This window comes from Melanostigma gelatinosum (genome assembly GCF_949748355.1).
Source record: "Melanostigma gelatinosum genome assembly, chromosome: 4".
Classification (NCBI taxonomy): domain Eukaryota; kingdom Metazoa; phylum Chordata; class Actinopteri; order Perciformes; family Zoarcidae; genus Melanostigma; species Melanostigma gelatinosum.
The window spans coordinates 22,083,670-22,099,000 of NC_136637.1; the positions used below are offsets into that span (position 1 = coordinate 22,083,670).

The 15,331-nt window shown below is 43.6% G+C and overlaps 1 protein-coding gene across 1 annotated transcript in view; it reads left to right on the top strand.

Moving 5' to 3' along the window:
• The window catches only part of ttll7 (tubulin tyrosine ligase-like family, member 7), a gene marked incomplete at both ends in the record, with an annotated part of 63,219 nt that overhangs the window by 15,005 nt on the left and 32,883 nt on the right, over window positions 1-15,331 (top strand). The window contains 4 exons of the mRNA XM_079266558.1: window positions 111-269; window positions 10,900-10,994; window positions 13,103-13,250; window positions 14,414-14,487. Coding sequence (XP_079122684.1) covers window positions 111-269; window positions 10,900-10,994; window positions 13,103-13,250; window positions 14,414-14,487 — 476 coding nt within the window. The remainder of the gene's footprint in view (window positions 1-110; window positions 270-10,899; window positions 10,995-13,102; window positions 13,251-14,413; window positions 14,488-15,331) is intronic.

Below are 15,331 nucleotides of genomic sequence, written 5' to 3' on the forward strand. Positions count from 1 at the left end.
CTAGCTTTTCAGGATGTAGGCAAGTGACAAAAACAAAACAAAAAAGTAAGATGTGCGTTTTTCAGCTCAGCTTGGTGATTCTCGATCTCTTTGTGTTTGTATCCTGCCAGGAGCTGGTGGTGAAGACCATAATAGTGGCTGAACCCCACGTTTTGCATGCCTATCGCATGTGTCGCCCCGGCCAGCCACCAGGGAGTGACAGCGTCTGCTTTGAGGTCCTGGGCTTTGACATCATCCTGGATCGCAAACTCAAACCCTGGCTACTGGAGGTACAACTCCGTATGTGTGTTTATGTGTTTATGAGGGGTGTGTGTGTGTGTGAAACGGCGTTAGTGTGTTTTAAATTTTTCCGAGTAATTTCTACTCCCCATTGCTGACAAAAACGTTTTTTTTTGCCATAATAAGAAGTGTATTTACTACATTTAAAGGGACAGTATCATTTGCTAATTTCAACGTTTTGATTTTACTGTAGTATATTTTGTCAATATTATGTATGTCAGTATATTTTTGAACTTTGAACATAATGAATAATAATGAAAGCATTGTAAGGGATTTACCGTGATCGATAAAATATATTTTTAGGGTGTGTATGTGTGTGTTCGGCTGCCGTCTGTGCAGTCTCACCTGTCTGTGCTGCTACTAAAGTGACAGCGGCTCCTAAACTGAAGTAATGTGGCATCGGCGGGAGAGAGGGAGAAGTTGCCCCGCACTGACAGAAAGCATAAACACACACTGATTTTGCTTACACATTTTCATTCCCGGTGCACAAAAACACACACAAACATCTACACAGTCTCAAGTATGTATTTATGCACCTCCAAACACAACCAGAAGACACACTCTCATGTAAAATGAAAGGTTCACAACCACAAAAATGAACACACAATTACATGGATGTGTGCATTCATACGCACACCCACGCATACAAATAGAGATGCAGGCATACACAGCTGCATATAAGACAAGACAAAGACCCCTTTTCGTCATACAAAGGCAAACATGCAGAGTAGGAAAATATAGGTCAGGACGGCAAGTTCACTAGCAAGACACCCACCCCTCATTCTCTCAGTGTCAGTCTCTCCAAGTGTCAGTCACTCAGGAGATGGATTTCAGTTTAGACTCCACTCCAGGATTTCTGTCTCACCGTTCTGATGTCAGCCTGTCAGTTAAGGCTTGACCTAAATCCTTTAGCCCAAAGCCCTTTTCCCCCCTCCTCTCCCACAAATTGACTCAAGGATGGGAAATGCCTCTGGGATAATTGTTTGTTTTTTTCACCAACATGACATAATTACCTGACGCGTTTTGTGTGGTTGAGCAGTTGTACTATATGACAAAGGGATGTACAAGAAAGAGCAAGATGATGGTGTTCCTTTTGACTGCCAGTGCACTGTGATATTATGTATGTGTGTGTGTGTGTGTGAGACATGGTAAACAGCCGTGAATGCAGTTGTTCCACTCCAGCAGTAATGATCCCCTCTGTGCTACTAGCAGCTCTCTATAACTCTCATCAATTAACATCCCACGCACACATGCACACACACACGCACACACACACACATATACAACCCTGCTTCTCTTTCACGCAACATTTACAGCAACAATCATTTATATCCAAAAAACAGCTGATTAGTCAGGGGATGCTTGCAAGCATAGAGACCCCTTCTTAAATCCTCACTACGGATGCTGTCAAGCCTGAAAATAACTTTATTCCCTATTTTTTAATCGACGTTCATTCCTATTCTGCAGGGACACAGTGTGGCCCATAGGCTGGTTGCCACAAACGGTACCGTATGGCAAGCCCTCAGGTCCAAATTCTATTTTTCAGCAGAAGTTTTTGCAGCATTTTGTGGCAACACAAATGCATTTCACTGCATTTCAACATTTCAAATTTTTTTTAATTGCTGTCACCCCCTTGAATTAGAAAACTTTAAAAATGGAATTGGAACACAATCTAGGTCTTACAGGTTTGTTTTGAATTTGTGGACTTCAGCTCTCAGGTTTCCCTACGGGTGTCACTGTGAATTATGTGTGCCATGCCTCGTTGGGCCTTTACCCAGACTGCTGTTCCGACAATGTCTTCCTCTCTTACTCTTTAAAACGTCAAAGTTGGTTGTTGGACATGCAAACTCGCAGCCAGGAAATGAAAGTTCAACCTGTGTAAACTCCAAGTCAGTCGGATACCTGAAAGCTAAATGGTATCATATATAAGAAACTGTCAAATGACATTAATCCTGCCCTTTTGTATTTGTATTTTTGTCTGCCATTTTGTGTGTGAGTGTGTGTGTGTGTGTGTAGGAAGCTGGGCGAGGGAAAAGCAACATGATTGCCTCTCACATCCTCCAATTACACCTCTAGGAAGTAGGGACTGTTTTTTTTTCAAGACAAGGTATTCAAAATAGTGCATCTCCAAACCCCTGTGATTAGAAGCGAGTTGTCGCCTCTATTTTGCCTTTGCAAGAAAACCTCTGTGCAAGATACAATACAGCGACTCTTTGTAAGCAGACACGCACAAAGAGAAATCATTGCAAATATACTGATAACGAACAGGGACACTCCAGAGGAACAACCCACAGACCAGCGCACACCTGCTAAATAGCTTGTCACAGGGGGGGAAACAGAGAAAGCAGGAGTGATGCTTCTCAAACCGAGGCCAGGCATCAAACGGGCACATTGTGCTCAGAGCAAGTATAGAAGGTGGAGAAGAGCAGGTAAAAAGAGAGAGACAGGCCTTTGTGTGATTCTTATCTTAATTCAGCAGAGTTTTCAACACAGGTTTTACCTCCTATTGACATTCAAAACATCAGCACTACATAGGCGCGCACACACACACACACCCACATACACACACACTTGCTCAAATGGCGTAACCCGAGACGTTCACTTTCATTAAACCGGCCCAGACAGCATCTGTGTCTCGTATGGGAAAGGCGTTTCATTGAGCCGCGATCTTCTCACACACACGCACACACACACACATACACACACACACACACACACACAAGCACACACACTCAGTCAGCTTAGACTATGGTTTGTATTGTCAATGCTAAGGCTTTTGCTTTGAGGGCTTCATTGAGTGTTTTCTTTGTCTTTTGACAGCAAAATAATATATAACAGCAAAACAAAAATACAATGAAAAACATAATCGATGCAGAAATAAATACACATTTGGTTTCGCTCAGGAACTGCCTCATGATAGGCGTTGCTCATAAATTCTGCTTGTATTTGGTGGTGTCTTAAAATTGGGGTACATGGGTGAAAGAGAACAGCAGTCATCTAAAAATCCAGTGTGTCATAAGGAGTGCATTTCACTCAATGGAAAATATAGCAATGGGACAGCATTGGCACCCCTGCACCCCCTTCCTCAATCAAGTTTATCCAAGGCTCATGTGCTGTAAGCCGGCGTGACAAATAATGTCAAATGGAGTGAGGAATAGGGGAAAAAAAAGACTTGCGGTTTGGTGGGTGATGGGCGAGGACAAGAAGAATACATACACACACAAAAATATATGTTTTGAAAAAAATAAATAAATCGAAGCTTAAACTTGTCAACTCAAAATAAGAAGAAACACATGTTTGTAGTGAGCACGTATAATTACAAACGTGCCTGGTCTGTCGATCTAGTGTCAGGTACCAGCAGCTCAAAGGCTGGTCGGCCTGCTCGTTAGGGCCACAGTCTGTGTGTGTGTGTGTGTGTGTGTGGACATTCTGATCTAACTCCAGCCTACAGCACGTCTTTTTATCCAGTCAGAGAGGCATGAAGGAATCTCGCTTAAAACACCAAAACAGGCCAAATTAGCATGAAACGGATTGAAGAGAGGAGGAAGAAACCTCGTGTGCCAACTTTCACGGTGTTTTTCGTTCGGTACTGAGATGCCATCGGACACAGGAGCTTAGGCTGCTTGATTATTGATGGCTGCAACCTATCTACCATCTCCTCCTCCATCTCTTTTCCTCTCTCCCCTCCTGCCCCCCCTTTAGGACGGCTTGTGCGGAGTGATTGGCAGCTAATGAGGCGGGCATGGTTTGGTCAACCGTGGCACTGGTTTGTTTGCGTCTCAGTGTGTTTGTGTGCGTGTGTGTGTGTGAATGGGCATTACGACAACAGACTGCAGCTGGACTGCTCCCCTAAGGGCGGTGATTCTTCACCCCGCCTCTCCTTCCCTTCCTTCACCCCTTCCTGAAACTTTCCTCTCTTTCTGTGCTTTGCCCCCAATTGTTTCAAGATGAGTTTGGTTTTGCCTCTCCGTCCTTCAGAGCCAACATAATCCAGACTTCCTTTTCTTTTGAGTGCAAGTGTATACGTGTGTGTGTGTGTGTGTGTGTGCGTGTTTGTGTTGGGAGTGTGTTTGTGGGGAGTAATCTGTGCTGGCAAGTGTAAGCAGATGCCACGGTACACACATACACGTAGAAACAAACACATGGATATAACTCTTACACATCTCCAACGCACATGAACGGAGACGGCAAATGAATTACTGAACGACTGAAAATACCGTTAATTTCCTCTGCGGAATAAATAGTGCCTCACACTTACGAAAGCTTTCGATTGAAATTCTGCTTCATCCGTGCAGAATTAGATGAAGATTTTATGTTCTAAAAGCTTTCCATGAAAGTGTAAAAGAGTAGCCGTTCAAAGTGTTTTCCTCTGAGTTTTAGAAGAAGGATTTAGAGGTTAGCCTGCCTTTCAGATATTTCCTCAGGAAATTTGAGAAGTGTTTTCTAACCCCTACAACAGCCGAGTCGAACGTTATTGTGTATTCAGGGTGATTAAGGAGGAATTTACTTGCTACCCATGCTCTCCAAATTTCATCCCCTCATGATTGAATTTTCTCGTGTGAAAAACGATAGAGGAGAATACATACAGTTTGATGTACTCAATTATCTTTCAGAGTTTCTCTTGCACCCTTCCACCTTTCATTCTCCTTTTGCCTTTGATTAATCTTTTGCACTTAGTTTGCTTCATTCTTATTTAAATGTAGCTCTGAGGGGGCGTCTTTCTCCCTGCGATCCCTAGGTGGCAGTAGTTACCTACGAGCCACTCTTTGGCTTATACGAGGTTTATTAAAGAATAATTAGAATGATGTATGGGACTGTCTGTCTCTATCCACATCCATTTTCCCCCAACATGACTATTTCATGGAATAAGTATCAAATTAGGAGCGCACGGGCCTCGTATGTGGGGCAGTTGAAAAACACACCCCAACATTTAGTCATTTATCATCAGGCATGTACGGCAGCAGCAGTGACAGTGTGTGTGTGTGTGTGTGTGTGTGTGTGTGTGTGTATTTGTGTGCATGCATGTGATTGAGGGGGAAGTTATATATTGCATGTTTATGAGTGACATATGGAACTGTAGTGTGTGTGTGTGTGTGTGGTTGAGTGTGTTAGAGACTATAAAGGGAGATATATATACTCTTGCTAGGGCTGGGCGATAAATCGATTTAATCGATTAATTCGAATGTGTGCTTTAAGGCGATGTGTTTTATTGAAAATCGAGAAAATCGCCCCCACCCCTTTTTCCCGTAGTAGAGTGCGCGCGCATTGTTTACAAACTAAAACAATGGCGGCCAGCAGCTTCACTGCTGGCCGGTGGAAAGCCATCACGGATGCAGTCGCGATGTATATCGCAAAAGATATGGTGCCCATATACACCGTGGAAAAGCCGGGGTTTATTCACCGTCTCAAAGCTTTGGACCCCAGGTACGTGCTACCAAGCCGTAAACATTTTTCTGACGTTGCCTTGCCTCGGCTGTACAATAGTACACGCCAAAGGATCTCTGCGGAGCTGGAGGGGATGTCATTCTACTCCGCAACAACTGACCTGTGGTCCAGCAGGTTGACCCAGACACCGATCCACTTGACTGGTGGAAGCGTCACCAACTTAACTTTCCAAGGCTAAGTACTTTAGCAAAGAAATACCTCTCTGTGCCAGCTACAAGTGCCCCCTCTGAGAGGCTTTTCAGTGTGTGGGGGGGGGGCATTGTTACATGCCACCGTGCATGCCTGAAGCCAGAGGTAGTAGACAGGCTTGTCTTCCTGGCAAAAAATATTTAGAAAAAACATGCACTACTGTTTAATACTGTTGGTTATGTTGTGAATGCACTTGATTTTGTTTACATGCACTTATTTACTGTGCAAAATATGTTATGTTGATGTTAGATCAGATGTTGCACTTTTGAAAATGTGAATGTTAAAGGGTCATATACATTTTATTTCATGCTGTGTTTGTATCAGTGTATTCAGTTAGAAAAGCTTACTGTAAAAAGTTACATTTGCACAGTTGTTTACAATGGAAGGCTACTATTTAATGCCATTTAATGTTATGTTTAATTTAATTTTATATTTAAATGATTCAGGCAAACAAAAGAGTGACCAAATACTTTTTGTATACTACAGGCACCTTTCTACAATGTTCAGGTTTTGTTTGCACTTTATTTTTATCAACCTACTTGGGAAAATCATCACAAAATAAAAGAAAAAATTGTTTTCAACAGCTTCTGTCATCTGCAAAAAATTTTGGGGGAAAAAAATCGATTTAAATCGTGAATCGGATTTTTTGTAAAAAAATCGGAGATTTTTTTTTTAGGCCATATCGCCCAGCCCTAACTCTTGCATATTTATGACTGACTGTCTGGAACCTGAGGTGTGTTTTGTTGTGATATTCTCGCATGTTTGTAAGTAGGTGTGCGTGTGCGGCTGCATAACTATGTCCACTTTTACCTTTCTGTGATCCTTCAAAGCACCCTTTTTCGTGGCTGTGTCAGATTGTATCTCTGTGTGTCTTCAAAGAAAGAAAAAACAAAAAAAGCAACAAGAAAAGCAACACTCCCTCTGTGTGTCTTCAAAGAAAGAAAAAACTAAAAAAGCAACAAGAAAAGCAACACTCCCTGCACCCTGCCAGCCAGTCAGTCAGGCAGGTCGGGCCGACTGGTGGCTAAGCTAAGCGCTGGACCCGCTCACTCCCAGGACCTTTACCAGCAGCTCAGCATGCTCAGCTAGAGTTTCCCTGTGTTCGACTGGACCAATAAAAATGCCACAAAAAGAACAAAACAGTGATTGATAAGACGGCTGAAACAAGAGAGTGACTTAACATGGCGGCCAGCTGTCTGTCTTTCTGTCGCTCTGCTACTCATGCTCTCCCTCCCTTGCCTCGCTCTCTCGTTCCACCATTGTGCTGCAACAAACACTCCATTCTGACAGCGGTTGAACTGTGCCGATACCCTCGAGTGTGCGGGGCAGAATGGGAGGCTTGTCAAAGCAGTGGTTGTTTACACTCTGCCAGGAATAATAAGAGGGGGTCGTTTTTCTGAACCGATTAATCACGTGCAGCCCTTGCACTTGTCTGACGAGTTTTCCAGACACAGAATGGATGTCGATGGGGGGGGAAGCAATTTGTTGTGGAAAGAAAGCAGCTGATTGTTGTTGATCCATTGCTGTTGCTATGTTATTAGGGTTGGTGTGACACAGCAGAGGGGCACATGCAAAAAACTGTTTGATGCCCACATTTTCAACAATGAGTGAGCCAGGATAATCAACAACGACAAATTGTTAGACAAGAGTTGGATACTGAGTCAGTGTACGGACTGAGATTCAGTCGATTCTCTCTGAGCAGAATGGCCGATGGCTACGTTGATAATAGTTTGTGCTAGTTGCACTTCTCTGTACTGTAGGGCCTGCAATAAAGAGCAGTAGACAGGCTTCAGTTCACAGACAATTCAAACCAAATGGATCATTTAAAAAATAAATAATCAGCCCTCCCTCGTACAAGCTTTATTTGCCTTCATACACACTGGCAGGTTACTTATGTGTCTCAGTCACACATCTCCAGGTGCAGAAAATAAGAGAGCAACATGTATGTTCATGATTTACTGCTCACCCTCTGTTCTTTGTATGTTTAACTGGGTGATCAGATGAGGATAAAGCTGTCCTGTAAAGAATTACAGACTGATATGTTCTTCTCCTACATGCTCATTCTGCTGTTTGGCCGAGTGATATTTGGGCTGCGTTGATCCGATGCTGATGCTGAACCGAATCAAAGCACGAGTAAAAAGAAGTTTCTAATCTTTTCATCTGACATTTTTATTGAATGCGTCTTGGAGCAACCGAAGGCTCCTTTAAGACCCTGCCAGAGTCACTTAAGGAAATCAGAGTGGGGGTTTTGGGAGCCTGCAGGGGTTCATTAGGACCAGACGGGTCCAACTTCCTTTGCCAGAGAGGAAAAGGGCGAACACAGAAACACAGATAGAGAATGAATAAGAAAGGTAACGACCAGAGCGTGAGCGATAGCAAGCGAAGGGAGGGAAATAAGTGACTAGACAGAAAACGGCTTGAGAGACAGGAAGAGAAACTAACCAGAAGAAGAAGGCGACTAGAGGAGAGTAGACAGAGAGAGACAAAAGATTGAGGGAGAGCAAAGAGAGACAGCGAGTGCTGCGATGCCAGTCTACTCTGTGACAGCTTGACACCACAAATCAAACTAGGAAATGAAGACAAGTAACGAGACAACCGTCGCCAGGATCACTGCCAGTCTGGCTGTTACCTATAGGCTATGCTGCTCTAAAGCCATATTCTTTCCATTGTGGCTGTCATATCAGAGAGTGCTCTGAATGAAAACAGACCTCTTCCCTCTTTTTCTTTTGTGATGTTTTTTTTCTTCCTGAGGTAAGGTACTGTAGGTCGAAGTGGAGCTCTGCCCTTCTCAGCACACAGAGGGATGTATGGTAGAGTTCATTCGATTGAGTGAAAGAGTCCCTGTTCCTCTTTTCCTCTGTGCACTGGAAGACATTCATCACCCCCCCCCCCTCCCTTCCTTCTGATAAATGGTTGCCGTTTAGAAAAATTTGCATGTGGGTGTGCGCACACGCTTGTACAAACCCATGTCATATTGGTGCAGATTTAGCGTCGGACTTTTTGTATTTGTGGATCTATCCTCTGAACTAGTCGAAGAGACTCGGGCAGTGTTGGCCCAACTCAGAGAAGGTTATACAGTTGCTTCAGGTTACCAAAGACAGCTACATCTCCGGATAAGTTTCCATATCCTTGCATGCTCTTATTCACCTATGCTCAGCCTCACACCGCTACATTCATTCAAACATGGGAGCCTCTTTGTCCAACCGTATTCATATCGTGGCAGTTTGGGGTTTAGGTGTCTGACTCAAGGACAATTTTGGAGTACCGTAGCCTTTTACGGAGTCTTTCAGTAGTTACTGCTCTCTTTTGGACAACTTGCCCCTCGGTTGGAAGTGCATTCAACCCTCTGGCTCTCTCAGTTCCTTGGACCCTGGTTGTGATGTAAATATTATCTCACACCACTGCTCCCAAATCTGCCACACAGCAGTAAGCACCTTTGTGTCAGGATTAGTAATGGCCAGAACCGTAGAGGAACGGAAGAGAAAAAAGAGATGGCGTTTCTGAGTGCTACCCCTGCAACCTTTGTGACTCTATGCACATCTCTGTAAAGGGGCTTTGAGGTTTTGTTGCTGATTTTCGCCCAAATATCTTTATGGTTCCAAATGGCCTGATGTTGCACACTAATCTGTTTTCTCATTTGCCCCTTTCAGTATTATTTACCCATGGATGGATCTATAACGTGCTCCAAAACCTCCGATTGGCTCAATGTTGCTCTGTTTATGGAAATCTCCATCTGTGATTGGCTGCCGTGCTGCTTTTTATGACTTCAACTGTATCCAACTGCTTTTTTTCAAAGGGAAGATAGGAACGGGACGAATAATGTCTCACTCCAACTGCAGATTACGGCTACTGATAAGGATGAATTTCCAGCTACAGCACTATTAGCAGTGATTTTTCTTTGATTGAAAAGGATCTTTCATTTTCACCAACGGATGCAGCCATGCTGGGTTATAGAATGGGAGTTCTATAACCCAGCATGGGAGATGGCAAGTTTCAGTCAGTATGGCTATTACAAATCTAATGACATCAAAAGGTGCCAACCATACTGATGTTCCCACATGAAAAAATAGGGGAAAAAATGAAGTTTGAACGACGTTTGGAGGAGACCTAACTTATCGCAACAATCAAGGTTCATTAGCCTGAGCCAGCCTTTCGGAGGCCATCTGTTGCATTGTCATTTTGAAGTCACCTCTTAGGAAGACACCATTTCAATTGCGGTTGCCAGTTCATTCACCCTCCCTCTGCGCTTTGTCAAAAAGACAGAGGGAACATACAAAGAGTAAAAAGGGAAGAATTGATTTGTTGTATCAGGTATAACAACTGATATCTGAATACCTTGCACCATCGCTGGTGTTTGTTAAGAAAGCTAAGCTGCTCTTGAATTTTTCCCCGGGTGATACTGGCTTTTGTACCTCAAATCACAGGTGGCTTATTCTGCTCTCGCTCAGTTGACTCCCTCTGAGCTATCTCAATTGCATATGATGGGACTGAGCCGAGCGCTGGTAATTCACTGATGCTCACAAAGAGATTGTTGGTGGCAGTGGTACGGATTGGTCTCGCAGTGCCTGGCATACTTAAGTTACAGAGTCATGGACTGCTTCCTGTGGTTGACAGAAAAGGGCAGGGTCACTAATCTAGTGACAGCTTAATTTACACAATCTGTTCATATGCATGCTGTCATACACACATAGGCTCTTATTCATGCACAAGCATACACACATCAGTGTCAGACAAGATTCATGCCCAGGCAAAGACTAAGAGTTCCAAAGTGTCCTTCAAAAAGACAAAGCTCTCCCTTTCCAGCTCTTCTCTCCTCTTCTTATTGTGGGAACAGATGTCTTTTTTCCAAACATGCCCTAAATCAACTCCTGTAATTGCATAGCATTTCTGTCTGCTGAGTTGAGAAGGAGGAGGAGGAGGGGCAAAAAAAACGAGATGAAGTAGGAAAATATTCTTTGAACGTTTCTCTCCTCTCCTCTCTGGCAGATCAATCGAGCGCCGAGCTTTGGGACCGATCAGAAGATTGATTACGACGTGAAGAAAGGGGTGCTGCTAAATGCTTTCAAACTCCTCAACATTCGGTATGGTTCTCCACCATGGTCCGACACACACGTGCACATGCTTGTTGATGGACACACGTGAATTGCATTCAGGGGCCCCATTGAGTTCCATGTGCAGAGGCAGACAGAGCTCACGACAAATTTTAATTTACAGGGCTCTGAATGTTTCAAGATTTCAATCGATTCTTTCAGGTTTCTTTATTTGGCAACCCTGAAAACTTTGGAATTACTTTGATGCTCGGCACAGTGCGGCCTTCATCTCGTTTCGTTTTCAATCGGATGACACCGTAGTGACATTAGTCTGAAACTAAGAGGAGCTGTGGATAAAAAAAAAATCACTGTACTTGTAAATTTGTGTGTTGGTGCTGCTGTAGTAGACACAAAGACAGACAACGGCCAAGGTATAAAGCTATGCTACTACTGTGCGCATTGTGCACCCTTTAATCAGACATGCTGTGTGTGTGTGTGTGACAGGAACAGGATAGCAGTAAGTTCTGCTATCTGTATTTCAGAGTCTACATTTCCCCCTGCTCTGTGTATTTACATAAGCTTACTGTGTTACTCTTACTTTGCGGGTGTATTTGTTTGCCTGTTTACAGTAGGTTATGCACACAGTCGTTTCTTGTTGTGTCATGTATTTTTTGTATATCTAGTGTGTGTTTGTGTGTGTGTGTGTGTGTGTGTTTGCTGGCATGCTTTTCTGTCCCCTGGCTACAGTGAGCCTGTCCATTGATTGATCATCGTACACCAGACCTCTGGATCTCTGCTATCTTTTTTTCTTTCTCTCTTTGTGCTTGTCCCCCTATTACTGCTCTAAATATAGTCTCAACTCGACGAGTCACACACATGCACAAATGCAGCACAAACACACACACACACACACACACACACACACACACACACACACACACACAGATCAGTTGATCAATTACATGCAGCATCGTAGATCTATTTTGGCCGAGTGTGGTGCGGGGTGCAGCCATCCCACATAGAAACTCACTCTCCTTCCTCCAGCCCTGCTTCAGTCGACACAAAAACAAATCTCTTATCAAAACGATTTGTTTCATGGCTGATGTTTGCCGTGTTCCCACAGATTAAAAGGGGAGATTTGATTATTTCATGACGAATAAATCGTAGGAGGCCTCGAATGGCAGCGGGGAGGTATTTCCACTGGACAAACTGCTTATGTTCATGCTGGAGTGAATGAGGGCTTTGTTCTACCTCGCTCACTTTTTCCTTCTATAGTAATGGCTTTGCTTCCCAAAAGGGAGGGGTTGGTGGTGTGTAGAGGTAGGGTCGGCTCTCAACTCTGCTCACACACACCAACTGTATCAACGGGGGATCAATTCAGACCCGGCCGGGCATGGACATTGATAAACCTCAGCCCCCCAACGGCACTCAATATCCAATTTAAAGGGCCAGCGATTGACTCATATGAATTGCCCTTTCTCCAGACCGCAATGGCCCGCTTGTTCAGAATTAGCTGTCTGGTCCTGTTCATCCTGTGGTTGTCACTTTGTTTGTGCCGTGGCTCTATCTTTATCTCTGTGTTGTTGGATGTTTCGTGAGGGATTTTTCTATTTGTTTAAATACCACAATAATGTGAAAAGGCAAATTGAGGCTCGTCCGTCAGTTAAGGATGAGACCTGCATGCTGTTAAACTCATTGTTCATTGTGTACAGCATTCATGAACACTGTTCACTGTCTGCAGATGACATCTGTTTTAACTGCGATGCAGTGATAAAGTACTTATTGTGTATTCTGAAAGGACTATTACAGTATGCTGTTACAAAATAGAAATGAGAACGGTAAAGAGAACTTGAGCAGATTAAGATGATGGAATTTCAGTAATGGTGCATTTGTTTCTCAACAGCAGCTAAACCTGCGATAGAAAAAGAATTGAAGATCCAAATAGTTATTGATGAACGGAAACGTGATGTTTCAATTTGCATTCTTCCGTACTTATTTTGAGTGCATAAGTATCAAGTATCTAAATTGAGACACAGTTGTCAAAGCTTCAATGGGAAAATACGCTTTAACTGTAACTGTAATCTTAATGGTGCTGCCCTCTTTCCTTATGTTTTAAATGTGCATCCTTTTGACTCTGTACTTGTTCTACATTGATCCAGAGCCAGTGATAAGAAACGCAACCTAGCCCAGCAAAAGGCAGAGGCTCAGCGACGGCTCTATGGACACGGCTCCATGAAGAAACTCTCGGCTGCCTCCTCAGACTGGGAGAAACAACGTCACACGCTGGAGCGTAGGAGAGAAGAGCTGGTAAGTCACGAGCAGATTATTGAACTGTAGCATTAGCTTTAAACCTCTCCGAAAAGATTTGCTGAGCTAGACTGTACTTGACTTTTATACATTTACACATATTCCATCCTGCGATCGGCCTCGTAAAAACACAATTCTCTCAGTTGGCAACTGACCAACGTCTGTGGAGCATCTGGGATGCTATAATCACTTGCACAAGGTGGTGCAGCTTGACTAAGGTCAATGGAGTTAAGAGTAAAACTCATTAATTTCCCCACACAGACTTTCACAACCAATCTGGGAACTGAAACAGTGGCTGTACGTACGGGCATACTTCCTGAGCTTTTTAGACCACACCAACATGAGCACAATCGGTGGTTCGGCTTAAGCAATTCAGGAGCAGGTGCTCATCAGAGATGTGTTCAGAGACATTTAGTAATCATGTCGATCAATTAGTAAAAAAAAAAAAATTTAAATTCTTATTTTGTAGGAGGTGTTCACTTCAGTAAACAACCCAACAATACATGCGTGTTTGTGGCATGAACTCTTCTCAGGATCAGAAACGATAAGAAAAGCCTGAGCAGAAACTTTCACTTACCTCTTACTTAATGTCAAAGTTCTCTGAGACAAGCATACCATTTAATTAGTTTCTCTTTGAAATGAAGGAGTCGGGGGAGCTTTTTTGAGAAAAGTGGCAGCTACTAGTACTTTAGGCCTCCCGCGCTCTTTGATTAGCCTTTTGATCAGCCACGGCAGTAATCAGTAGGAATAAGGAAAGGTGGCGCAGAGGCACTATTTTAAAAAGAGGACTACCTCATGGTTGAGTGCTGTTATGGCTGAAGTGCAAGACTGGGATCAGGTCTGTTAAAGGCACATATCGCTCAGAGCTCAATGATACTGCATTACCCGTATTGAAGTCAGTCCCTCCTCTCTGCTTTATGCTGAATTGGCTGACTGAGCTCCACAATTATACCTTCCTTACATATCAATTGGAGAATAGATGGAAAAATGCCTCTTAATGATGAGGTATTGTTGGGTACTTTTTTCTCATTTTTCTCCCCTCTTGCCTTCTCCTTTTTATTACTTTATTCTTTCTTTATCCCAAATACAAGGTAAGTGGGGGTTACAGTGACTTTCACCTGAGAGATTAAGTCATTTTCCTTTGGGTTTTCTCCTATTTCTAGAAAGAGCGACTGGCACAGGTCCGCAAGCAGATCTCTAGGGAGGAGCATGAAAAGCAACATCTGGGGAACTACAGGTAAGGGAGAGGCAAACAGCCTCCCTCCAGGAACTCCACCCACTATACCGGTACCGGTACATTTATGGGGTCATCTGCATAGCGCTACGCTCTCAGGAGAAAAAATAATGCTGCTGCAGAGAGAACAAACACAAGAGAACACCCAATGTTTTGAGAACGCTAGGGGGAAGAATTAAGACTCAGGGAATATGTAAAAGTGAAAGGAAATCAGAGGTGGTGTGTTATGTCTAGGTCCCAACTGTTACTCCTCTATTCACACTGTTTTCAGGGTTTCAGAAATTCAAATGGGCATGTATACTTTGCCTGCCTACTGCAAGCCATTCTCCACCTCCATTTTCCACCACACTTCTACTCTTTTCTCCTCTAACTCCAGCTGGGACTTTAGAAAAACATTGAGCGAGTCCATTCTTAACAGTCACCTCACAGATGGAGCGGATCCATCTTAGAGCATGACTCAGCAACACAAAGTTCTGATATGCCGCTTATCCCTTCCAAAATAGTTAACCCTCGTCACTCCCTCAGTTTCTCTTCCGACTTTTATCTCTTTATCCAACATGTACACGCTTGCAACTTTTCAAGTTCTCGATTTTCTTTCTCTCTCTCTCTCTCTCCCAGACACACACGCCTACACAATTGGCTCACACACACACACACACACACACACACACACACACACTTGCCCTTCTTGCTGTCTGCCCAAGTGTAAGTGACTTCTTGACTCATCACTTGACTGAATGGATAGTCAGAATACTGATCCCAGCCTGCATGAAGTGCTGTCACCTCCTTCTTCTTTTCAGACACGCAGCCAGACAGTCAATCAGACAGGCTGAGGTCTGTCTGGAGC